At 46.7% G+C, this 27,181-nt stretch overlaps 1 protein-coding gene across 1 annotated transcript; it reads right to left on the bottom strand.

Moving 5' to 3' along the window:
- LOC137562024 (extracellular calcium-sensing receptor-like) lies at positions 1-27,181 on the bottom strand. Its single transcript, XM_068273367.1, has 7 exons — positions 27,043-27,181; positions 24,881-25,109; positions 21,834-22,125; positions 17,003-17,824; positions 5,252-5,479; positions 1,717-1,840; positions 1-908 (listed from the first exon to the last, which is right to left on the bottom strand). The coding sequence occupies exons 1-7, from the start codon at positions 27,179-27,181 to the stop codon at positions 1-3; spliced, it is 2,742 nt and encodes a 913-aa protein (XP_068129468.1).

Raw genomic sequence — 27,181 nt, forward strand, 5'->3', positions numbered from 1 at the left:
CTATTGTTGTCTGTCTTTTTTCATTAGATAGTCTCTGGAGTTCATGTCAGGTCTAAACAATATGATGAAGCATTTAGGAATAAACATACAGATGACCAGAGCCCAACTGGATGCCAGGATGGCAAAGATCTCCATGGCCACCGTGTATTTACCCTGAGCACTGAGGTATGCTGGGATAAAAGATATCCAGACGCTGAGGAAGGCCAGCATGCTAAAAGTAATAAACTGGGCCTCGTTAAAGCTGTCAGGAAGTCTCCTCGCCAGGAAGGCCACAATAAAACTAATGGTGGCCAGAAGAAAGAGGTAGCCCAACATACTCCAGAAGGCAATGCCAGAGCCTTCGTTGCACTCAGCAATAAGGAATATTGGTTCAGTTTGAGTATTGTATTGTGGGAAAGGAGGAGCCATAACCAACCAGGAGGTGCACAGGAGGAACTGTAGCAAGAAACATCCCAATATTATCATATAAGACACATTAGGATTAGTCCATTTCTTAAGACTGCTTCCAGGCCTTGTTGCCATAAAAGCAAACACCACCATGATGGTTTTGGCCAAAATGCAAGATATGCACAAAGCAAAAACCAAACCAAATGTAGCTTGACGCAAAAGACACTTCTCAGGCTCAGGGTATCCTATAAAAGCCAAAGAACAGAGGTAACAAAGGGACAAGGACACCAGGAGAAGGCAGCTAAGGGTGAAGTTGTTGGCTTTCACTATTGGAGTATGTCGATAATGTATAAAAAAACTCAGTATAAAGTTAGGAACTGTAGATGACAAAATGGAGGTGGCTGTCAATGTAGACCCCAGTGGGTCCTCATAGGAGAGGAACTCAAGGTGTTTTTGAATACATTTGGATTTTTCAAGATTCGGCCACTCATTCCACGGACAGTTGAAGCAATTGAGAGAATCTGAAATGTATAATGGGAAATAATGTTTGACAGGCATGTAATAAATAAAAATATTAACAGGAATATATGATAAAAAATATTCTTAATAAAGAGGTCTTTCTAACTACCATTATGTCTTCCTGATAAGGGCCCATATGCAATTCACTTTTTATCCTGTGTTTTCTCCTACATGATATTTTTACACCTTGTCATAAAATTCCTGGTTTACAGGGACCTTAAGCTGTATGCTAAAAAAAAAACTGGACTAACTTGGGGTTTACTCCTAGCCCCGTCTGGCTTCGGTAATGCGCTGACTTCGGGTGAAGTTGCACATGCTCGCCCCGGCTGCGTACCCATTGCATCATCAGGCTGACTGCTGTAAGAGACCTGCGCATGCGTGATCCTCTAAAGACTGAACCGCGCATGCGCAAGACTCTTTTGGCAGCCGATGTGATGATGCGAAGGGCACGCAGCGGGGGGCGAGCATGCTCTACTTCACCTGAAGCCGGCGCATTACCGGAGCTGCCAGCAGGACAACCTAGGGGTTCCGGAGGATGCTGGAGACCTCGTGGGCTACGGTGGGCTGGAGGAAGCCCCAGGAAAGTCCCGTTTTCTTTTTTAGCACACAGCTCAGGGTCCCTTTAACACATGATCAGGACCAGCAAATCAGAACCTTACAAATCTATCAGCTAATCAAACTGTTTACATCATCCTTCCCTCGTAAGTTCTCCTAGGCAGGGCCATTCATACTGTTGTATAGTGGGTGTTGTACACACTGAAAACACTGGTTAGTGTGCTCCTAATTCCATAGTTTTTAATGCAGACTTACCAGTCTGATTGGAGATTTCTCCTTGAGGGCAGGGAACACACTGGAAGCAGCAGGCCGGCTGTCCACTCCTGGCTGCCTTCCTAGATCCTAGGGGGCAGCTCTCGCTACATACTGATGCAGGAACCTAGGAGAAGAGTGTGATTAAAACTGATACACAGTAAAGAAACCAAGTATGATAGGCTGCTTGTTGTCTGTTTCTAGGAAGGATGCTCATTAGGATTCTGTGGAATTGAAAATTCCGCATTTCTCACTGGAAATATTGGCATATCCGATCGGAACTCAGAAGTCAGAAAATGGAAATCAGAATTTTAGTCCAATCAGAGACCTCGGAAGCATTGGACCAATCAGAGAGTACAGAATTTTTCAGTGAAAATCGGATTGCTGCGGTAATTTTAGACTAGTCACACTACAGAGTCTTGTGATTGGCCTAAAATGTACGTGGTATTCTATTTCTCTGATTGCTTCAGTACTTCGGACGTATTTGGCAAATGAGAGAATACAAAATCCTTTGTTTTTAGTTAGGACAGTTGTAGGATGCTTGAGAATAGTGATATCGAACCTTCTCCTCAGCACCCATTAAAACCAACCTCCCAAACACACTTCCATGTATGTTATACGGCGTTGTAATGACTTTATCTTCTCAAGAATCTACTAATGGTTGGGAGTCGAGAGGGGAAGGTTAGGACTGGAGTGGAAGGTCAGTGTTTGGTGTAAAAATAGAGGAAGGTTAAAGTTAGAATAGAGTACAGAGGGAATAGGGAGAGATATTTCCAAAAAAGGAACTTTGTAAATATACCAAGCCAAAAAACACAGGCAACCATAACAAACATATGTGAGAAAGGATGCTTTTCTTAGAAGGGAAGGGGGCTCTGAATGATGGGGGGTGTCATAATTTCAGTGTTTGCAATAGATATGCCCCTGTTTGCATTGCTTTTTGCTTGAGTAAAAATAAAATTTGAACTTACCCGGGGCTTTCTCCATCCCAGCCCCGGTCGGGACGTCCCACGCCGGCCTCCTGGCTCTTCTCCCGGCGACTGTCCGCATAGCGCGGACAGGCCGGTCCCCCGGGCAGCACTGGCGAGTGTCGGTCCGTCTCCTTCCGTATATGTGCGATTAAACCGCGCATGCGCTGTGCTGTCACGCCGGCCGCCGTCATGACGTGCGGCGGCCGGCGTGTGACGTCATTCGTGATGTATACGGAAGGAGAAGGCCCGACACTCGCCAGTGTCGCCCGGGGGACCGGCCTGTCCGCGCTATGCGGACAGCCGCCGGGAGAAGAGCCAGGAGGCCGGCGTGGGACGTTCCGACCAGGGCTGGGATGGAGAAAGCCCCGGGTAAGTTCAAATTTTATTTTTACTTTGAGCTCGGAGTCACTTTAACCACTTCAGGACCACAGTTCTAAAGCCCCCTAAAGACCAGGCTATTTCTTTCTAAATCGGCCACTGAAGCTTTAAAGAGAACCAGAGACGAAGCACCCTCATGTATTTTACCATATAGATCAGTGGAAACATTAGAGAAAACACCTACCCTGCTCTCTGTTTCATTATGCACTGCACAGCTTGCTTCTTAACAACCCTGATAAAATCCCCGACTGAGCATGCAGTCTGGCTTCGCTCAGAAATATTTATAGCTCAATCTATGTTCTCTCATGTCTTTTCAAGCCCAAGCCTGCCCCCTTGTGGCTCTGCTCAGGCATCATTTTAGCTGAGTCATAGCAAAGCCAGAGTGAATGCTCAGTCAGGGATTTTATCAGGTCTGATAAGAAACAACCTGCAGTACAGAATGAAACAGAGAGCAGGGTAGGGGTTTTCTCTAATGTTCCCACTCAGGGCCGGCCCGCCCATGAGGAGGGGTGAAACTTTTGACTCAGGTGTCACTTCTGGGGGGGCAGCACCCGCCCGTCCGTGTGTGTGAGGGGCCGCCCAAGCTGGAGGGGATAGCGGGCAGGAAGGGGGTATTGGGCCTAGCGGCGGGGAGGGGGTCGGACCCCCCCCTCCCTCGCCTGGGTCCCCCGTCCTCCGCTCCCCTCCAGCTTTAAACAGTTACGTGCTGGCTGCAGCTATAAGAGGCAAAGGGCGGGCGGGGATCACTCACCTCTTCCTCGTTGCAGTGTGCGCTCCACTGACGTCACTTTCTGCGGCATAGCAGGAAGTGACGTCAGTGGAGCGCAGGCTAGGCTGGAATGAGGAAGAGGTGAGTGATCTCCGCCCGCCCGTTGCCTCTTATAGCTGCAGCCAGCACGTAACTGTTTAAAGCTGGAGGGGAGCGGAGGACAGGGGACCCAGGCGAGGGAGGGGGGGGTCTGACCCCCCTCCCCGCCGCTAGGCCCAATACCCCCTTCCTGCCCGCTATACCTTCCAGCTGGGGCGGCCCCTCACACACACACGGCTTGAGGGGAGGGGGGGCGGCGATTTCTTGACAACTTGCCTCAGGCGGCAAAAAGTCTAGGGCCGGGCCTGTTCCCACTGATATATATGGTAAAATACATGAGGATGCTTTGTCTCTGGATCACTTTAAGGCCAAGCTGCAGGGCCGCACAACGCAGCGCACAAGTGATCCCCCCCCCCCTTTTCACCCCACCAACAGAGCTCTCTGTTTGTAGGGTCAGATCGTCCCCCGGATGTTTGTTAATTTATGTATTTATGTATATTTGTCTATTTTTTAATAAATGTTGCTTTTATTTATTATTTATTTCTTCCTTCCCCCCTCCCTCCCACCGCCAACCAATCAGCGTGATTTGCTGTCACGCCCATTGGCATGGGGCGGTCTTAGGGTAGTTAAAAGGACAAATGTAGGCGCTCATAAACTTAGTTCTGTCTCTTTTAGGGTCATTTTAGTGGATGCTGCTCCTTTGCATTCCCGAAGCAGGTCATGTGCATGTGCATGAAAAATCCCCAAGCTGATTATCTAGAGAGAGACTGTGGGCCCAATCCAATTCCCTTTTTCTCCAAAGTTTTCTCCTTGGTGAAATCTCCACATCTTATCAACAACATGCCTATAAGCCACCAGCAATAGGGATGCTCATTGAGATTCCGCTGAATTGAAATTTCTGCATTTCTGATCAGAAAACGGAAATCGGATTTCTGTGGCAATACCACATTCGTGCAACTTGCTAATTTTTGCCCAATCACAGAACTTCGAAGCATTGGCCCAATCAGAGAATGCAGATTCAACTGGGAAGTATTTGGCCAATCACAGAGTGCAAAAAATAACCAAAGTTTCCTTGGAAATCAGAACTCGGAAATCCGCAGAATCGGTTATCGGCACTGGCTGAATTTCCACAGAATCGGAAATGGACACTTCCAACCATCCCTACCCAGCAAGGTTAACTCAGAACCCAGAATAATTTTGACAGTACCTTTTCACCAACTGTTTGGTACTTTTTCAATTGCAAAGTGCTGACAAGTTATGTTTCACAGAAAATGAAAATTATCACCTAGGAGAAAACTTAGAAGAAAAAGTGATTTGGATCAGGCCCTATATCAATTGTATCAGAAAAATGCTGTCTATCCCTTGTGAAATGCACTTGTCTTACCTGTTCTCCAGCTGTGGTCCACGCCAGCAGGCTTGAGTTGATGGTGAAGACTTGACCAGGTGGTGCTGTGGTGTCATAGCTGCCAATCTTAACTTGTCTTATAGCTCCTTCTGGGGTCAGTTGCCAGTTCACAATGTCATAGACTGCTGGTGGGTCTCCATTCTCATCAAAGAAAAGATCTCTCCCACTGTCCAAAATGACCCTTACCCTCTTCATATAATGCATCAGCTGGTCAAGAAAGGAAAAATGTTGTATAATTCACACTACAGTGAAGAAGATTGTGAAAAAAAAAGAAATCATATTATTAGATTTAAAGTGAACCAGTGGTTAGCTGTTTATTGAGTGAGACTCAGGCTTAAAGGATACCCGAAGTGACGTGTGACATGATGAGATAGACATGTGTATGTACAGTGCCTATCACATAAATAACTATGCAGCATTCCTTTTTTTCTTTCTCTGTCTGAAAGAGTTAAATATAAGGTATGTAAGTGGCTGACTTATTACTGACTCAGACAGGAAGTGACTACAGTGTGACCCTCACTGATAAGAAATTCCAACTATAAAACACTTTCCTAGCAGAAAATGGCTTCTGAAAGCAATAAATAGATAAAAAGGGGAATTTATTATCAGTGAGGGTCCCACCAGGGCCGGGCCGAGGCATAGGCTGGAGAGGCTCCAGCCTCAGGGCGCAGTGTAGGAGGGGGCGCACAATTAATTCAGCTGTCACTCCTAATTGTGTTTTAAGCAGAAATAAATAAGAAAAGGGGATACTGCAGTGACTGCAAGCCAGATAACTAGATATTAAGGTGTTGGGGAGGTTGTGGGCTCTGTGGCGCCTCTTGGTGTAATAGCAGCCAGCGTGTGACGGCTGGGGTGGGAGGGATGGGGGGCGCACTTTGGTGTCTCAGCCTTGGGTGCTGGAGGACCTTGTCCCGCCTCTGGGTCCCACTGAGGGTAACACACTTAGGACTGAGTCAGCCACTTACATACCTGATATTTAACTCTTTCAGGCAGAGAAAGAAAAAAAGGATCACAGCATAGTTATTTGTGTGCTAGGAATTGTACATACACATTTTTAACTCATTACGTCACTTCGGGTATCCTTTAAAAGTTGTCCAAGGTGAGTGACTTTAAAAAAAAGTAATCACCTATGTAGCTGTATACATTTCCTGGGATGCAGTCTGTGTCCTCCTTTTTCCCTTGTGTTCCTCCAATGCTGGCAAAACTGTCTGGACCGGGGTCAGCCGGGAAGCAGAAGTCCAAAATTGCCTCCGCGGCTGCGCATTTCGCATGGCCACGGGTGCACTTGCGCATGTCTCAAGCTCTCTGCCACTGCTTCCTTGCTCCTAGCGCTCTCCTGGACATAGTGCGCTTGCTGCCAGTGATTTGAGCATGCACACTATGTCCAGAAGACCTCAGGGAGCAAGGTCGGCAGAAGGCTTGAGACCTGTGCAGTCGCACCCACGGCCATGTGAACTGCGCAGGCGTGGTGGTGATTTTGGACTTCTGCTTCCAGGTCATGGCTGCCGACCCAGGGATGGGTCGGGCCCAATCTGGACAGTTTATAGCAAGCACTTGGAGGAAAACAGAGGGAAAGGAGGGCACAGACTGCATACCAGGAGATTTTTTTTCTTCTGATCAGCTCAGAGTCTAGCCACAGTTTATGAAGGCCCAGCCATATTGATAGGCTTGATTACCACGCTCTTGGTGTTGGGCATAAAGTCTCATCGTGTTTGCCAATCAGAATTTGTCAATTAAATTAAAATATTACATAGAAATAAAGAAAGAAAGGGAAAGGAGAAACAGTCCAAGGGGAGAAGAAAAAGCTGCCTTCAGAGAAGAAGAAGAAGAAGAAAGTACCGTATCCGCATACCAGGAGATTTATGCAGCTAAAAGATCATTACTTTTTTAAAGTCACTCGCCCCGGATATCCTGTAAGTCTTAAATTCCACCTGCCCCTTCTCCCTTACTAAGATAACATCATGGATGAACTGTTGCATGCTCATTTATTCTATCACTTATATCACATAAACAGAGACAGTGGCTACTGGACAATGTGACAGCTTAGTGAGGCAGCAAGGGAAAGGCATATTATGACTAGAGGTGCCCGTACATCCAGCAATGCATGGGCCGATCAAGCAAGAGACAAATATCTCTCTGATTTATTCTGATCAGAGATAGATCTGTTGGCTCCCCATAAACCACAGGGCAATTCCCGATTGATTTCAGCATGAAATATCTCAGGAATCAGCCTTTTGACCCGCCCCCGCTGCCTTCGCAACTGCCCCAACAGATGTTCACGTGCCAGTGCTATACCCAAAAGCCATGCGGGATGCCAACGGGAAAGAAGGAGGAGCTGGACAATCACAGCAGTGGAAACAGGTGAGGTTTTAACCACTTTACCCCCGCTCGTACAAATTTCTCCGTCCCTTATTCCATCCTTTAACCCCCAGGGACGGAGAAATCCGTACTTTCCGCACTCCCGCCGCTGCCCGCGCTCCCGCTCGCTCTAGAGCACACTCCCGCGGGTAAACACGCCACCCGCCGCTCGGCGGAGATCAATGAACGGGAAAATCCATTCCCGTTCGTTGATCTAAGCCTCGCAATGATCTGCTGCTTTTCCGCTAAGCAGCGCGATCATTGTGAAAAAAAAACGTACCCAGCCTCCTAGTACTTCCGTTTACCCAGCCTCCTAGTCGCATTAAACAAAAAGTTACTGTTGCCATCTTGTGGCCAAATAGAAAAACTACACCCTAAACATTTTTCACATACAAATGAATTACTTATACACAAAAAATTAACACATTACCTCCCACACTCCCCATTTTTTTTTTGTAATTAAAAAATGTACAATTAAAAAAAATACATAAATAGTTACCTTAGGGACTGAACTTTTTAAATATTTATGTCAGGAGGGTACAACACTGTTACTTTATAAACTATGGGCTTGTAATTAGGGATGGACGCAAAACTGAAAAAAATTCACCTTTATTTCCAAATAAAATATTGGCGACAAACATTGTGATAGGGACATAATTTAAACGGTTTTATAACCGGGACAAAAGGGCAAACACATTTCATGGGTTTTAATTACAGTAGCATGCATTATTTAAAAACTATAATGGCCGAAAACTGAAAAATAATTAATTTTTTCCCACATCTTTCCTATTTCCCCATTAAAACACATTTAGAATAAAATAATTCAAGGCATAATTTCCCACCTAAAGAAAGCCTAATTGGTGGTGGAAAAAACAAGATATAGTTCATTTCATTGTGATAAGTAATGATAAAGTTATAGACAAATAAATGGAAGGAGTGCTGAAAGGTGAAAATTGCTCTGGTGCTCAGGGGGTAAAACCCCTCAGTGGTGAAGTGGTTAATGCTAGTGTTGGGCGAACAGTGTTCGCCACTGTTCGGGTTCTGCCTAACATCACCCTGTTTGGGTGATGTTCGAGTTCGGCCGACCACCTGATGGTGTTCGGCCAAACTGTTCGGCCATATGGCCGAACTAAGAGCGCATGGCCGAACGTTACCCAAACGTCCGGCTAGCGCTGTGATTGGCGGAACGGGTCACGTGGTTCGGACCCGAACGCGCTCTGATTGGCCGAACGGGTCACGTGGTTCGGGTAAATAAATACCCGATCCACGTCATTTCTCCGCCATTTGTCTGTGGGTTTAGCTTTGGGTAGGCAGGCAGGGTAGTTCTCTCTCCAGCCAGGCTAGCCAGAGTCCCCCGGTCATTGTGTTGCTGCTGGGAATAGTAATACACCGCTCACCCACACTATATAGCATTGTGTTTACTGCCACTCTGTGTGTCTGCTGGGAACAGTTGTGCACTGCTCACCCTGTATAGCATTGTGCTCTGTTTCGCTGCTGGGAATAGTAGTACACCGCTCACCCACACTATATAGCATTGTGTTTACTGCCACTCTGTGTGTCTGCTGGGAACAGTAGTACACCGCTCACCCTGTATAGCATTGTGCTCTGTGTCGCTGCTGGGAATAGTAGTACACCGCTCACCCACACTATATAGCATTGTGTTTACTGCCACTCTGTGTGTCTGCTGGGAACAGTAGTGCACCGCTCACCCTGTATAGCATTGTGCTCTGTGTCGCTGCTGGGAATAGTAGTACACCGCTCACCCACACTATATAGCATTGTGTTTACTGCCACTCTGTGTGTCTGCTGGGAACAGTAGTACACCGCTCACCCTGTATAGCATTGTGCTCTGTGTCGCTGCTGGGAATAGTAGTACACCGCTCACCCACACTATATAGCATTGTGTTTACTGCCACTCTGTGTGTCTGCTGGGAACAGTAGTACACCGCTCACCCTGTATAGCATTGTGCTCTGTGTCGCTGCTGGGAATAGTAGTACACCGCTCACCCACACTATATAGCATTGTGAATACTGCCACTCTGTGTGTCTGCTGGGAACAGTAGTACACCACTCAGCCTGTATAGCATTGTGCTCCGTGTCGCTGCTGGGAATAGTAGTACACCGCTCACCCACACTATATAGCATTGTGTTTACTGCCACTCTGTGTCTCTGCTGGGAACAGTAGTACACCTCTCACCCACCACTGTATAGCATTGTGCTCTGTGTCGCTGCTGGGAACAGTAGTACACCGCTCAGCCACCACTGTATAGCATTGTGTTTACTGCCACTCTGTGTCTCTGCTGGGAACAGTAGTACACCGCTCACCCACCACTGTATAGCATTGTGCTCTGTGTCACTGCTGGGAACAGTAGTACACCGCTCAGCCACACTATATAGCATTGTGTTTACTGCCACTCTGTGTCTCTGCTGGGAACAGTAGTACACCGCTCACCCACCACTGTATAGCATTGTGCTCTGTGTCGCTGCTGGGAACAGTAGTACACCGCTCAGCCACACTATATAGCATTGTGTTTACTGCCACTCTGTGTCTCTGCTGGGAACAGTAGTACACCGCTCACCCACCACTGTATAGCATTGTGCTCTGTGTCGCTGCTGGGAACAGTAGTACACCGCTCAGCCACACTATATAGCATTGTGTTTACTGCCACTCTGTGTCTCTGCTGGGAACAGTAGTACACCGCTCACCCACCACTGTATAGCATTGTGCTCTGTGTCGCTGCTGGGAACAGTAGTACACCACTCAGCCACACTATATAGCATTGTGTTTACTGCCACTCTGTGTCTCTGCTGGGAACAGTAGTACACCGCTCACCCACCACTGTATAGCATTGTGCTCTGTGTCGCTGCTGGGAACAGTAGTACACCGCTCAGCCACACTATATAGCATTGTGTTTACTGCCACTCTGTGTCTCTGCTGGGAACAGTAGTACACCGCTCACCCACCACTGTATAGCATTGTGCTCTGTGTCACTGCTGGGAATAGTAGTACACCGCTCACCCACCACTGTATAGCATTGTGCTCTGTGTCGCTGCTGGGAATAGTAGTACACCGCTCACCCGCCACTGTATAGCATTTCTATACTGCCACTGTACTGCTGCCAGTCAGCGTGTACTTTAAGGATAAGTGAAATGAAGAAGAAATCCTGTGAAAGAGGGAGGGGCAAGGGAAGAGGTGTTTCCCCTGACGGTTCACGTACAGGCCACAGTGGAGCACCGAAGAAAACCCACTCAATACCGCCCATGTTGTCCAGGAAATCAACCCTCACAAATCCAAAAGAACAGGACCAGATAATTAATTGGATGACCTCTCAAGCGTCCAGCAGTGGGTTAAGCAGCACCAGCACATCACGCACGAGGTCCGAGTCCTCAGCCAGTTACAAGGAGCCAGTGGGCACAAAGCTGACACAACCGGCAGCGACACCACGCACACAACTGCCAAATAACCAGTCCGAAGAATTTCCTCAGGACACAATGGGGTATTCGCAGGAGCTATTCCCAGCCCAACAAACTTCCACCTTTCAAAGGTCAATGGAACAGCCAGAAATTTTGTGCCCGGATTCACAACCATTTAGTGTGGGAAATGCACCGCGCACTGAAATGCAAGGCGAGTCCGAGGAGGACTTTGAAACCCAAATCCCAGAGCAAGTTGGGCAGGAGCGGTTTCAATTGCAGGAGGTCGGGCAAGAAGATCTTGAAGACGACGTTGGAGTGTGCTGCGCAGAGGTTGTTGTGGGGACTCTACTCCACGGCGGCGGCCCACAATCACATATGACGAGTTTGAAGAGATGGAAGAGGAGGAGGGTATGGACAATGTTGACAGAGACCCAGATTTTGTATGTGAATTAGAACATCGCCGTCGTAGCAGCACAGATGAGTCTGTTGAAGAACCCACTGCTGCACGAGTTCGCCTTGTGCCACAAGGTAGGCGGCGCGAAATTTCAGGCACCACAAGCGTGGAAGTTACAGTGAGACGCAAAAGAGGCGCAAACAGAAATCCCCAGCAAGGCAGGTGCTCCAAAGTCTGGCCTTTCTTTGAAGACTGCAGTGAGGATGGTACCATGGTGATTTGCAAGGTGTGCAAGACCCGCCTGAGCAGGGGGAAACATATTAACAACCTCTCCACCACCAGCATGACCCGCCACATGGTATCCAAACATCCCACTCTGTGGCCGCCAAGACAGGGTACCAGCAACACTGCCTCCCTTGGGGTCACCAGACTCACCACCAGACCCTCCTCAGCAGCAGCAGTAGCCCAGCCATTGCGTGGTTCACAACAACATTCACAAACATCAGACGACGCTGACACTGTCACTTTCCGGAATAGTGCTCTTGAGGTCTCCCAGTCATCAAACACAACAACCAACAGCCGTTCAGTGTGCAGCCCTACGGTTCAGTTGTCTGTCTCGGAGATGCTTGAGCGCAAGAGGAACTTGCCAGCAAATGACCCCTGGGCCGTGGCACTAACAGCCAGCATAGCCAAGCTTCTGGCCTGCGAAATGCTGCCATATCGAGTGGTGGAGACAAACAGCTTCAAGGGCATGTCAGTGGCCATCCCACGTTACGTGGTTCCCAGCCGCTACCACTTTGCACGCTCTGCAGTGCCTGAGTTGCATGAGCACGTGGTCAGCAAAATAACCCGAAGCTTGAAGAATGCCGTTGCCTGCAAGGTTCACCTCACCACTGACACCTGGACGAGTGCGTTCGGCCAGGGTCGATACATCTCCCTTACCGCGCACTGGGTGAACCTTGTGGAGCCTGGCAGCGATTCCTCACCTGCTACGGCGCGGGTGTTGCCCACGCCGCAAACAGCTGCACCGCCGTCCCTCCCACTGGATAACAACAGCAGCACCTACCTCTCTGACTCCTTCTCCTCCAACGCATCTCAAAGCTGTACCTCATCCGGAAACGCTAACCCAGCAGCAGTAGGATCGTGGAAGCAGTGCAACACAGCTGTTGGCATGCGTCAGCTGATCTGCCTTGGGGATAAGCAGCACACAGGGGAGGAAATTTGGAGGGGAATAAAGGAACAGACGGATTTGTGGCTGGCACCGCTGGACCTGAAACCGGGCATGGTTGTGTGTGATAATGGGTGTAATCTCATTCGCGCTTTAAGGTTGGCTAAGCTGACACACATCCCTTGCCTGGCGCACGTGATGAACCTAGTAGTTCAGCGGTTCCTGAGGACATACCCAGGCGTGGCCGATCTTCTGTTGAAGGTGCGACGAGTGGCCAAACATTGTAGAAATTCCAGTACTGCTTCGGGGGCACTCGCCAAGATGCAGGAGCGCTTCAATCTCCCCCACCATCGCTTGCTGTGTGATGTCCCTACGCGCTGGAATTCTACCCTGCACATGCTAGCCCGCTTTTGCAAGCAGAAGAGTGCAGTGGTCCAGTACATGACGGCGCAGTACCGAGGCGCATCTGGACAGCTGCCAAGCTGCTGTGGATCCGATTGGGCCAACATGTTGGACCTCTGCCAAGTCCTCCAAAATTTTGAGCAATCCACGTTGCTTGTGAGCAGTGACAACTCTTCAGTCAGCATTACCATACCACTGCTGTGTTTACTGAAGAAGTCAATGTTGAAAATCAAGGAAACAGCTGTCATGATGCAACTGGGGGAATCTAAAGGAGAAAACGATCAGCGTGATGGTACCAACATCAGGCCATCTGTTGGCCCCAGCAGCTATGACGAAGAAGAGGAGGAGGAACAGCTGGAGTTGGAGCAGGAATTTCATGCCACCACTGACGAGGGCCAGAGCGGTGCACGTTGGACTTCCACAATTCAGCGCGAATGGTCAGCAGAAGCAGACCAGGAAGAAGGTGACGACTATGATGCATCACAACTATCACAACGCTCACAAGAGGATGATGAGGATTCTGGCAGGACTCTGGCACACATGGCTCAATTCATGCTAGACTGCATTGAACGCGACCCACGCATTGTGCGCATTCTGGACAACACCAATTACTGGGTTTATACCCTTCTGGATCCACGGTACAAACACAATGTTCCAAAACTGCTTGAAGAAAGAGTCAGACAGGTCAAAATGGAAGAATACCAGCAGGCCCTTGTGGAGACTTTAGAGAGGAGATTGACATCCTCCCCCTCCTCTAGCCAGTTGTACGCCGACAGACTGACTTCCGCAAACCCAGGACGACCAGGAGGGCAGCAAACAACACAAGCCGCAGCTAGTGCCCAAAAGGGAATGGTATCGGCAGTGTGCTTGGAGTGGGAAAATTTTCTGACACCCATGCAGCAGCCCACAGAACAGCAAGCGTGCAGATCCACCTCCAACACCGATCGCCTGGAGAAGATGGTCAAGGACTACATGTCAGATGGCGTAGCTGTGTTGAACAATCCATCTGCACCCTTCAACTATTGGGTATCGAAGCTAGACACCTGGCACGAACTGGCAATGTACGCAATAGAGGTGCTGGCTTGCCCGGCAGCCAGCGTTATGTCGGAACGCTGTTTCAGTGCTGCCGGAGGCATCGTCACAGATCGGCGTATCCGCCTCTCCACAGAAAATGCAGACCGTCTGACTCAAATTAAAATGAATCAATCCTGGATTGGAAACGACTATGCAACACTCCTGGACCCCAACCAAGTAACATGAACAATGACCATCTGTGATGGGTTAGCGTTTCCGGTCCCTGTTTATTGAACCTCTTATCTTTATTACATTTATGACTGCATGGCGGTAAAAAGCATGCTATCCGCACGCTTCTTGTCCTCATGCAAGGCCTGGGTAGTTGTGTCTGAAAGCGTGGCCTTCTCCTCCTGCGCCTCCTCCTGTTCCATCACGTGTGCTGCTGCTGGGTTAGCGTTGCCGATCCCTGTTTATGGAACCTCTTATCTGTATTACATTTATGACTGCATGGCGGTAAAAAGCATGCTATCCGCACGCTTCTTGTCCTCATGCAAGGCCTGGGTTGTTGTGACTGAAAGCGTGGCCTTCTCTTCCTGCGCCTCCTCCTGTTCCATCACGTGTGCTGCTGCTGGGTTAGCGTGGCCGGTCCCTGTTTATGGAACCTCTTATCTTTATTACATTTATGACTGCATGGCGGTAAAAAGCATGCTATCCGCACGCTTCTTGTCCTCATGCAAGGCCTGCGTTGTTGTGTCTGAAAGCGTGGCCTTCTCCTCCTGCGCCTCCTCCTGTTCCATCACGTGTGCTGCTGCTGGGTTAGCGTTGCCGGTCCCTGTTTATGGAACCTCTTATCTTTATTACATTTATGACTGCATGGTGGCAAAATGCATGCTATCCGCACGCTTCTTGTCCTCATGCAAGGCCTGGGTTGTTGTGTCTCAAAGCGTGGCCTTCTCCTCCTGCGCCTCCTCCTGGTCCATCACGTGTGCTGCTGCTGGGTTAGCGTTGCCGGTCCCTGTTTATGGAACCTCTTATCTTTATTACATTTATGACTGCATGGCGGCAAAATGCATGCTATCCGCACGCTTCTTGTCCTCATGCAAGGCCTGGGTTGTTGTGTCTGAAAGCATGGCCTTCTCCTCCTGCGCCTCCTCCTGTTCCATCACGTGTGCTGCTGCTGGGTTAGCGTTGCCGGTCCCTGTTTATGGAACCTCTTATCTTTATTACATTTATGACTGCATGGCGGTAAAAAGCATGCTATCCGCACGCTTCTTGTCCTCATGCAAGGCCTGGGTTGTTGTGTCTGAAAGCGTGTCCTTCTCCTCCTGCGCCTCCTCCTGTTCCATCACGTGTGCTGCTGCTGGGTAAGCGTTGCCGGTCCCTGTTTATTGAACCTCTTATCTTTATTACATTTATGACTGCATGGCGGTAGAAAGCATGCTATCCGCATGCTTCTTGTCCTCATGCAAGGCCTGGGTTGTTGTGTCTGAAAGCGTGGCCTTCTCCTCCTGCGCCTCCTCCTGTTCCATCACGTGTGCTGCTGCTGGGTTAGCGTTGCCGGTCCCTGTTTATGGAACCTCTTATCTTTATTACATTTATGACTGCATGGCGGCAAAATGCATGCTATCCGCATGCTTCTTGTCCTCATGCAAGGCCTGGGTTGTTGTGTCTGAAAGCGTGGCCTTCTCCTCCTGCGCCTCCTCCTGTTCCATCACGTGTGCTGCTGCTGGGTTAGCGTTACCGGTCCCTGTTTATAGAACCTCTTATCTTTATTACATTTATGACTGCATGGCGGTAAAAAGCATGCTATCCGCACGCTTCTTGTCCTCATGCAAGGCCTGGGTTGTTGTGTCTGAAAGCGTGGCCTTCTCCTCCTGCGCCTCCTCCTGTTCCATCACGTGTGCTGCTGCTGGGTTAGCGTTGCCGGTCCCTGTTTATGGAACCTCTTATCTTTATTACATTTATGACTACATGGCGGCAAAATGCATGCTATCCGTGCAAAGAAAAATGACATTTTCCGCATTTAAAAAACAGTTTTTCCTTTGAAACTTTACAATCAATTTTCTCAAAAACTATAAGCTCTTTTTCAAATATTTTTTTCCCTCTTGTACCCACTCCCAAGGTGCACATACCCTGCAAATTTGGGGCATGTAGCATGTAAGGTAGCTTTACAAAGCACGAAAGTTCGGGTCCCCATTGACTTCCATTATGTTCGGAGTTCGGCGCGAACACCCGAACATCGCGGCCATGTTCGGCGAACGTTCGCGAACCCGAACATCCAGGTGTTCGCCCAACACTAGTTAATGCATGGGCGGGGTGTTGGGTACATTTGAATGTGTGTGTGTGTGTGTGTTTGCAGTGGCTGGGAATTCCTTTGCATTCCTCACTCATCCTGATCTCGCATGCTGGTACCACCGCAGTGTACAAATCAGTTGAATCATGGATCGGGCATGCCTTTTGCCTATTTTTGTCCCATTCAATAAAATTATTGAATCAGAAGGTCGGGCTGCAAAATCGCTACATATTTCCAGCTTAAGTCTGGAGTCTTATTGCATAAACAGTTGCCTACAAGCTCAATTTAAAGAACTCCTCAATATAAATGGGGTGAATAGCCACTAAATCTTCTGAATTACAGGTGAAACTCGAAAAATTAGAATATCATGCAAAAGTTAATTTATTTCACTAATTCAGCTTAAAAGGTGAAACTAAGATATGCAGTAGACTCATTATAAGCAAAGCCAGATATTTCAAGCCTTTATTTGTTATAATTTTGATGATTATGGCTTACAGCTTATGAGAACCCCAAAATCAAAATCTCGGACCATTAGAATATTTTTAAAAGGTTCAATATCCTAGGCTCAAGACCAATGAGAATTGGTTTATGAAACAATCTTTCTTGTAAAAAAGATACAAAAAGTTTTTCAAGACTAGACAACAATTATAATATAGGAACAGAAGGTAGGAAAGTGATCTAGATTACCTGCCATGGGGTGAAAGTATTTACATTTGTACATTTGATTCTGCTTTCGAAGAGTGGACCTTCTACTTTCTCGCAATTCTGAAGATCCTCCAGAGCTTTGGCTACAACATGAACTGCAGTGTAGATATTGTAGGCCACCCGTAAATTGGAGACATCATTGTAGCTGTTCTTGATGTTTTCTAAACTTTCATCTCCAGTGCAAACTTTTTCTTGGGTTACCAAGTTGCCATTTAAAAATTTGCAACTGAATGCTTCCTCCCAAAATGATCTTACCAAGTTTCTTCCTAAAGTCATGTTAGGATGGAGCTTGTAGAGATATTCCCGAAACCCAGCAATCAGCCCACTGTAAAAGGCTAAACCAACTGTTCCAGCAAGCAGATGAGAAAAGACTCCCATATATTGCAGTGTAGTTGTGGACCATCCTTCGCTGGCCACAAATGTCTTATCCTTTATGTTTTGTTTGGTCATTTCATCCAGAATTGGGAGCAAATCCAGACCTGCAGAGAAGACGACAATAATTCTGGCTGAAGTCTTCTTTATGACTTTCACTATGTGTGGAGCGTTACGGTCTTGCTTGCTGGTCAAGATGTTCTCAGTAAAGGCCACACATGCTCCGGCTTTGGTGATCTCTTGTTTGAGCAACTGGATTCCTTGTTGTCCATAGTCATTGTCCACAGCCAGAAGACCAATCCAAGTCCAGCGAAAATGCAATACCAGCCTGGCCAGGCCTCTGGACTGGAATGCATCACTGGGCACAGTCCGGAAGAAGGAAGGGAATGTTTTACGGTCGCTCAAGAGGGAACTGGTGGCATAATGACTGACCTTTTAAAGAAAAAGTAAAGAACATCAACATTTAGAAGTCCTATGGGGCTATCACACTGATTCTTTTGTACCCCAGTTAACTTGGGGTGATCAGTAATTAGGCAACAATATCTAAGTAAATAGGGCATAATGCATTGGGAAAAGAAAATGTGCTTTTTTTGCGGATATCTGAATTCCGCTGAAATCCGATTTACTGCAACTCGGTAATTTTAGCCGAATCAAAGAAGGATGATCGGAAACAGCAAATTCCGTTCCGCCGGACAGGGCCGGTTTAAGCAACAATGGGGCCCCAGGGCAAAATAAACCTGGGGCCCCCCCAACAGAAACCCCGGAACAAAAATCGGCATTAAGGGACCTTTTTTGCAGCTGGTATAGTCAGGGTGTGAAGCCCCAATCGGTCGGAGCTCAACATTCTGGCTACCCCAGCCTGCATGGGGGACAAGGGGTTAAAAAGTTTCAGGAGGGGGGACCCCACATAATTAAAAAAAAAAAAAAATTACACTCTCTAAACATAAAAAAAAATTGGGAAAATAGGAAAAAATGCCAGGGATCTTCATACAGCCATATTGCGGCTCTATAGCGATCCCTGGCCAAAGCCCTGCGGCTGCGTATGGACACCCTGGAAACCCCGTCAGGAAATTTATTGCTCTTTCTTTTGATGCATGTAAAACTACTTTAGCGTTAGGGTTGCTACTAAAAGTGACATTTACCGCATTTAAAAGTATACTTTTTTTCCTTCGAACCTTTAAAATCGATTTTCTCAAAAACTATAAGGTCTTTTTGAAAATTTGTTTTTTCCTCTTATTCCCAATGATCTCCTTAATTTATTCTGCAAATTTAGGGTTTCTAGCATTTAAGGTGGATTTGCTATTAACCATTAAATTTGGAAGGTTTTTAAATGTGTATTTTTTTTTCCTTTGAAACTTTAAAATCGATTTTCTCAAAAACTTTAAAGAGAACCAAGGTGGGATTTAATTATGCTAGTGGGGCACAGAGGTTGGTTGTGCACACTAACACCAGCCTCTGTTGCCTCATGGTGTGCCTCCAGGATCCCGCTGCGCGACGCTATACCCCCCGCAGTGCTGGCGACACACAGCGTGTCGCCAGCTCAATGTTTACCTATGCGCTTTCTGTCAGCGCCACTCCCCCGCCTCCTCCGTATCGGCGCTACCCGCCCGCGTCACTTCCCTCCAATCAGCGGGAGGGAAGGGACACGGGCGGGTAGCGCCGATACGGAGGAGGCGGGGGAGCGGCGCTGACAGACAGCGCATAGGTAAACATTGAGCTGGCGACACGCTGTGTGTCGCCAGCACTGCGGGGGGTATAGCGGCGCACAGGGGGTCCTGGAGGCACACCATGGGGCAACAGAGGCTGGTGTTAGTGTGCACAACCAGCCTCTGTGCTCCACTAGCATAATTAAATCCCACCTCGGGTTCTCTATAAGGTCGATTTGAAAAAATTTTTTTTGCTCTTGTAGCCACTGGGGGCCCCTACAAGCTCTGGGGCCCTGGGGCAATTGCCCCCTTTGCCTCTATGGTAGCGCCGGCCCTGCCGCCGGAATTCTCAGATTCCACCAGCACTTAATTTTGTTGCTATGAAAATCCTTAGGATTTTCGTAAAATTCAGCGGAATTCCGGATTCCGATGGAAAAATTAAAGTAATCGCAAATGGAACCTTATTTATGCTAAATAGTAGCCCATAGAACCTATTGACTGTTCCCTTAGTCCTTCCTCCTCCCTTCCTCTTGCTGTAGGAAGGAGGGGCTCGATTCACAAAGCGGTGAAAACTCAGTTATCACGCCTAAAAGACTTTAGGCATGATAACCTTTGCACCGCTGAGTTATCACCGATTTTTGCTGCTCTTCGCGCGAAGCTCGCGCGCAAACGCGCACGCACGCGCGCAAAGTCCCATAGGGTTCAATGGGCGTTGCGGGGCGCTGCGCGCGCAATCACGCGGGCGCGCGCGCAACACTTTGCACGTGGAAATTTCACGCAAGTTTCTTCTTATCATGCCTAAAGTGAGTTTAGGCGTGATAAGGGGCTTTTCACCCGCGTGCAAACACTTTGAACCGCTTTGTGAATCAGGCCCGAGGTCTTATCTTCCAGGGAATTGTAGGATTTCAAAAGCCAGCTTACATACATTGGCCGGGAATTGAACCCAGGTCTAGTGCTTGGTAGGCAGCTCTCCTCACCACTATACCACCAACAACACTACATGCTGTAGCATGTGTGCTGTGTTGGTGGTTTAATGGTTAGGATAGCAGCCTACCAAGCGGTAGGCCTGGGTTCGATTCCTGGGCAATGTATGTGAGTTGGCTTTTGACATCCAACTAATCCCTAAGCAAGCTCATTTTTCTCTTGTATATATCACAATGGTACATACTAGGCTGGCTTCAGCATGTAGCATTGTAGTGTGTTGTGTTGGTGGTATAATGTTTAAGATAGCAGCCTACAGAGCAGTAGGCCTGGGTTTGTTTCCTGGCCAATGTATGTGAGTTGGCTTTTGACAGCCTACAAATCCCTAAGCAAGCTCATTTTTCTCTTGGATATATCACAATGGTACATGCTAGGTTGGCTTCAGCATGTACTGTTGTTGGTGGTATAGTGGTGAGGAGAGCTGCCTACCAAGCACTAGACCTGGGTTTGATACCCAGCCAATGTATGTAAGCTGGCTTTTAAAATTCTACAATTCCCTGGAAGACAAGACCCTCCTCAGGGAGGAGGGAGGGAGGGAGTCTGTCGAGCAGAAACACTTCTTATTAGGCAAAAATTAGTTTGGTGGGCAAAAAAATTTGCATTCAGTAAACTTTTGCGGAATTTCGTATTTTTCCGTAGAAATTCTGCCATAGTGATATAGCTATTCCGTTCTGTCAGAACGGAACGGAATCACCAAATTCCGGCCGGAATCACCGAATTCTTAATTCCGCGGAATCCAGCGACCATCCCTAATCACCACAGTAATTTTAGAACAATTACAAGACTGAGTCTCCATTTTTCCGGTTTCTGTTTTTCCGATTACTGTTTTTCCGATCTCCATTTTTTTCTGTGTTTTTTTTTTTTTATTTATTTTTTTTGCATTCCCTGATACAAAAAAAAATGAGTAATGAAATACTTCTCGAAAAATTGGAAAATCGGAGATTGAAAAAATAGAAACTGGCATTGATGGAAAACTGAGTTTCCATGGAATCTGAAATGGGCATTTCTGTCCATCCCTAGCAATGGACAAAATGAACGCATTGCAATGCAAATGCAATGATAGTCCTATGGGGTTATCACACTGATCGCAGTGCAACAGGATCTGTCAGAATAATGCAGTGGGTGGACTTGTGTTTACAGGGTAACATGCACTTTTGCCAGTGAGGCATACTTTCATGGAAGTTGGAACTGTAAGTCTCACTGTATGGTTGCATCACACCGTTAATGTGCTTTGTGACCATTGCGGTGCTATTGAGGAATAATCAAATTGCAACATTTTGCACCTAGTTGGAAAGGAGCCCAAGTGTACTGCAGAAAACAAAAATGTATATTTAAAGGACATCCAAGGTGACAATGACACGTGACATGATGAGATAGACATGTGTATGTACAGTGCCTAGCATACAAATCACTATGCTGTATTCCTTTTCTTTTTTCTTACTCTACCTAAAAAAGTTGCAAGTGACAGTTTCTGTCTGGGTAGGCACTGGGTCTAACTGTAGCGTAACCCTCACTGATAAGGAATTACAGTTATAAAACACTTTCCTGGCAGTAAATGGCTTCTGGGAGCAGGAAAGAGATAAAAAAGGTCAATAGTTCATACATTTGCTGAGACAATGAAACAGTAAAATCGTAAAAAGTAGATTTAAATATAAAATAAAACTGTGGGATATCTAAAAAAATTAAATATATTTTTTTTAGGAAAAGGAGGATAGATACAATAGTTTATCTCATCAATTTATTTTCACCGCAGATGTCCTTTAAGGGCACTTTTCTGAAATGATCTTTACATTAAATAGGCAATCATTCATTACCTGAGGGTAGTGGTAAAGCCCCAGTATGTTAGCTGTGGCTATGGAGTGTGTAGAAGAGGCGGAGCCAATGAAAGCACTGAGAGGAGCACTGCGTAGGTACCGGTAATTAGGGATGGCTACGTTTTGTCCTGTGAGCACTTGTAAAGTACCTGCGGTGTTCAGAGGAATCACCCCACAAGAGTCGTACCACTCTATGCCGAGGGTTAGGTTAGGCAGCAACTCTTGATTCCGGTTCATCTCTTCTACAGCGAATAGCAGGGCCCGGAGCTGCTGGAAATAGCCAAAGTGCAACCTTGAAGAAAGAAAAAAATAACATCTTACTATATGTACCACACTATTTAAAATGAAAACAAAAGTTTGCCTTCTTAACACAAAAGGTATCTGCGATTATTCATGTTGGAGTGAGTAGGGCCAGCCTTAGGTTTCACAGCGCCCTGATCGAAACCTGCTTTTTGTGCCCCCCCTTCATCCTCTTCTTGCGTTCACACACTCACACGCATGCATGCACACACACGCACGCATGCACACGCACACACGCACACACACACGTACACACACACACGCATGCACGCACACAGACACACAGACACACACACACACACACACACACACACACACACACACACACACACACACACACACACACGCCCATATGCAATTCAGCTTTTCTCCTGAGATATCTCCTAGGACAGTGGTTCCCAACCTTTTTGACGTTGTGACACAAATGCTCAGATCTTTGTGACACGGAAAGGAGGGCTGCCATGATGAGACATATCGTCCTAGCTTGCTGAATGCTCACTGAGAGACATGCTCCAGTGCTGCTGGCCTAGCAAGGGCAGTACACAGTGATAAACTGAAAGCTGTTCAGTGATTAACCCCTACACTATCACTACACTATTGTTAAATCATTAATTATCTTGATGTCATTGTGTGACAGTCATTGTGTGACAGTCAGAGTGTGTGCTCCAGTGCTGCTGGCCTAGCAAGGGCTGTACACAGTGATAAACCGAAAGCTGTTCAGTGATTAATCCCTTTACTATCACTACACTATTGTTAAATCATTAATTAGCTTGATGTCATTGTGTGACAGTCAGAGTGTGTGCTGCAGGCAGCTGCTATGTGTCTGTGTGTGTGCTGTGCACAGACCAGGCCAGCTGCTGCCTGCTGGCCAGCAATTAGCCTTAGCTAGCTACAGTATAGGTTAGTTAGGTTAGGGATTAGGGGATAGGACTACTGTGTTATTGTGTTGTTAGTACTGTAGTATTGCAGTCAGTGCTAGTAGTTGTTAGAGTAGTAGTACTACTGTGTTAGCTTTCTACAGAACTGCTGTGCTGTGAGCAGTGCCAGTGTGACAGTTACTGTGCACTAGTGTCTTCTCCTCTGCTGTCTGACTGTCACTCGGCACTTGACACTTGGCTCGTGTCACATGGCACTTGGCATGTGTCACTTGCCACGTGTCACGTGGCACTTAGCAAGTGCCACGTGACAAGTGGCATGTGACACGTGCCAAGTGCCAAGGGACAAGTGCCAAGGGACAAGTGACACGTCCGGCAAGCTCCTGGCACACGTTACACCTGCTGCTGCTGAATTGCCCTGCTCCTGCTGCCTGTGCTGCTCACACTGCCAGGGTGCCTCAGGCCACTGCTGCTGTGCTGATACCACCTATATTTAACCCAAAACACAATTGCTGCGTACTTTTTTGGAGGTGTCTTGGCTGAAAACTGCCATGTCACAGTTGTGCGGTTGGACTTTGGAGTGGACACACTTTGGGCTGCTTGACCGCTGTCCGGAACCTAGGCCTGATGTTAATTGACAGCCATTTTTTTTGGGGGGGGGGGGGGATTTTAAGGCCCAACATCATCAATTAGTGTTCCCCTTTAAACAATAATGATGCTACATGCCTGATTTACCCTAAAAAACGTTTTTAGTAGCAACTTAAAGGCCACTTCTGGTTTTCTATCCGGACATCCGAATCCGCCGGATACTGAGGTCGGATATCCGGATTTTGAAAAGGGGTATCCGAGCAGCACAGTTTAACCATTTACCGCCATCCTAACGTATTAAAACGTCATGCTTACCGCTATTAACAGCAACATGACGTTTTAATACGTCGCGCATTTCCGCCGCTGCTACCGCCGTGTGTCCGCCGCTACCGCCGCCATTACCGTCGGGATCCTGTGCTGGGCGATTGGGGAAGAGGACTGAACAGTCCTCTACCCAATCGCAGTGCCTGGAGTGAATGGATGTGACCGCGAACAGCGGCTACGTCCATTCACATAAACAGGAAATGTAACAGTTTAATAAAGTGTGTAAAAAAAAAAAAAAAAAAAAGTGAACACGTCCTATGAGTGTTCACTAGCGCCATCTTGTGGCCAAAAAGTATATTACATCTACAAAATACATACATTTTCAAGTATATACACATCATTAATAAAATTACACTTCCAACCCTCCCCCCCAAAAAAAACACTTGTAAAAAAAAAAATCAGCTTAAAAAAAAAAAAAAATAGTTGCCTTAGGGACTCAGCTTTTTTTATTCTATATTTTATGGGGGAAAATTAATTTTAATTTATTACATAGGGGCTTGTAATTATGGCCAGAACAAACAGAAAAATAACCACTTATATTTCAAAATAATATACTGTCGCCATACATTGTGGTAGGGACATAATCTAAACGGTTTAATTATCGGGACCACTGGGCAAATAAAACGTGTTTGTTTTATCCACAGGAGAATGTTTAATTTTAAAACTATAAAGGCTGAACACTGAGAAATAATGATTTTTTTTATTTTTTTTCTGTTTTTCTCATTAAAATGCATTTAGAATAAAAAAATTCTTAGCAAAATGTACTATCCACAGAAAGCCTAATTGGTGGCGAAAAAAACGAGGTATAGATCATTTTCTTGTGATAAGTAGTAATAAAGTTATTAGGGAATAAAAGGGAGGAGCGCTGACAACTGAAAATTGCTCTGGTCCGTTAGGATAAAAACCCTTGGGGGTGAACTGGTTAACATAGTAATAGCTGACTTGAGTCACTATACTTACAATGAACAGGTGGGTGATGAAGGTCTCGAAGTGAAGGATGGATATTGGTAGACGTCTGCAACACGAACTGGTAATACAGCCCCCAATATCACATCTCCAGGCTGCACAATTCCATCCAACCCCAAAACTTCGAGGTTACATTGGTTTTCACCACACACAGCTGGAATAAAGGGGGTCAGGATGAATATCCAGAGACTGTAGCGTAAACTGACCATAATTCTGGGTCTACCTGTTAACACAATAAACACATCATTTCCCTATAAGTATCATATAAGCTACAGCTTTAAAAGGAAAGTCTCTGCATACAGAATGATACACAGCACTCTGCTCTAAGAACAATACAGGCAATACAAGTCCATATGTATCTTCAAGCTCTAAACGTGGACAACTTCAGTTGCAGCAGTTTCAGTGTGCACACCTCCACCACACCCTCAAGACTGGGCACTCACCCTTTTCCCTAGACCCCCTGTCAGATGGGTCTAATGCGCTTGTGGGATACTCTTAGGCGATCCCCAGCCTCTAATGATCCACAGCTTGCTTTATCTTGCAGAGTCTTCATAAAGCATACACCTCAGAATAAAAGCACAAGGCTCCCATAGCCTAAAACCATCCAAAAATTTAACAAACTATTAAAAATGCACACTCACATGTCCATGGCTTTATATGTAGGCACAGAGTTTTTATGGGCTCTCCCCCATATGGTGGCTACCAGGCTAGGCTTGTTGTCAGCATCAACGTCTCATGCCTCGCAGCGCCTCGGCGTTCATCCACCCTGCACAGTTACTTCCTCATTGGTAGGCCCGCCCTACTACTTTCATCGTCATTGACACGTCAGGAGCTCCTGATTTAGTAGGGCGGGCCTTTCAAAGGGTCTAACACCTGGACAGCAGCATACCAGAGGGGGATCCATGCCAAAAGTCCCACCAAAAATTATGGAGTTGACGCAAAGTCGCGTTTTAATCCCTAAAGGTCAAAAATCACAGTACATTCCGCAATTGGTAGAATAAAGGGCTGATTTTAAATATCCAGAGTGGTAATGTAAGGGTTATGCCAGCTTCACACTGACAGACCAAACACCATGTTTACCGAAATTGTGCACTAACAGCTCTGTAAGGCCCTTAGGTGTGTGGGTGCTGCATGCACGCTCAACTGAATGGACCAGAAGAGGCCTGGATGGGGAGTTCCTTTTAGAAATATATAAAGGAACCAAGCAGACCAGTATGGGAAGTTAATAATGGAACTTTATGATGGAACCAAGCAGACCCGCGTCAGTGTACAGCCTATTTATTTTTTCTTAGCCTATTTGTGAACTCCACCATGCTAACTAGTTAGGCGAACAAGCAGCAACGCGAGATTGAGTGCAACAGGTCTGTAAGGCCATAGATGTGCAGGTGCTGCATGCACGCTCAACTGAAGCAGACAGGCTCAGTCTACACCCTATTTTTTGTTTAAGCCTAATTGTCAAAGTTATATATAAAAAAATATTTATAAAGTTACTTATAAAAAAGTTATTTGTAAAAAATAAAAAAATAAAAAGTTATTTATAAAAAAAAAGCACACAACATTTCAATGTTATTTTTTAAACATATCAATGATATTTTGGAAGGAATGTTAAGTCAGCACTCTGCAGGTGGCAGGCTGGCAGCAGGCCTGGGGGCTCTATGTGTGGAGTATCAGACACATAGATACGCAATAGTTCAAACACAATATAGTGGTAAATACAGCACTGGAGTACTACGCTGTTTGTGTCTAAGGTTGTACACAATTAGATCAGCAGTAGTGGGCACAGCTGTGAGTGGGTGCCAGTGGGCTCTGTGGAGAATCAGATACAGAGATATGCAATAGTTTAAACACAATACATTGATAACAGAGGCACTGTAGTACTACTGTTTGTGTTTAATGTGGCGCACAATTAATTTACAGCAGAAGGATGAAGTAGCTCTCAGAAGGGCTTTTTGGGGTGCTTTAACAGCAAGTCAGTCATTGAGGAACAAAAAAAAGGCCTAGCTAACGCTTTCCCTATCTCAGCAATGTGTCTCTCCCTTCCTCTCACTACAGTAGCTGAAACAGACTGAAACATGGCCGATGCTGCTGCATTTTTATTGGGGGTGGAGGGGTCCGTGAGGGAGTGCAGACTGATTGGCTGCCATGTGCTTACTGACTGTGATGTAAGGGGTAAAAGTGTAGCCCAATGATGATGTACGGGGGTGGGTCGAAGTTCACCATGTGCTCGCCGCCAGCGGCGAGCACGAATACCTGAACTTCGCTGGAAAAAGCTTGCCTGTGAAGCGTTCGGGCCAT

The sequence above is a fragment of the Hyperolius riggenbachi genome, chromosome 3 (genome assembly GCF_040937935.1).
Source record: "Hyperolius riggenbachi isolate aHypRig1 chromosome 3, aHypRig1.pri, whole genome shotgun sequence".
NCBI classification, from domain to species: domain Eukaryota; kingdom Metazoa; phylum Chordata; class Amphibia; order Anura; family Hyperoliidae; genus Hyperolius; species Hyperolius riggenbachi.

Bases quoted from the DNA above. Each gene is read 5' to 3' on its own strand.
- LOC137562024 (XM_068273367.1), bottom strand. From the start codon at position 27,181: ATGGCCCGAACGCTTCACAGGCAAGCTTTTTCCAGCGAAGTTCAGGTA. The intron at 22,126-24,880 runs GTAAGTATAGTG...TCTTTCTTCAAG, and splicing joins TCATCACCCACCTGTTCATT to GTTGCACTTTGGCTATTTCC. The intron at 17,825-21,833 runs GTAATGAATGAT...TTTCTTTAAAAG, and splicing joins GGCTTTACCACTACCCTCAG to GTCAGTCATTATGCCACCAG.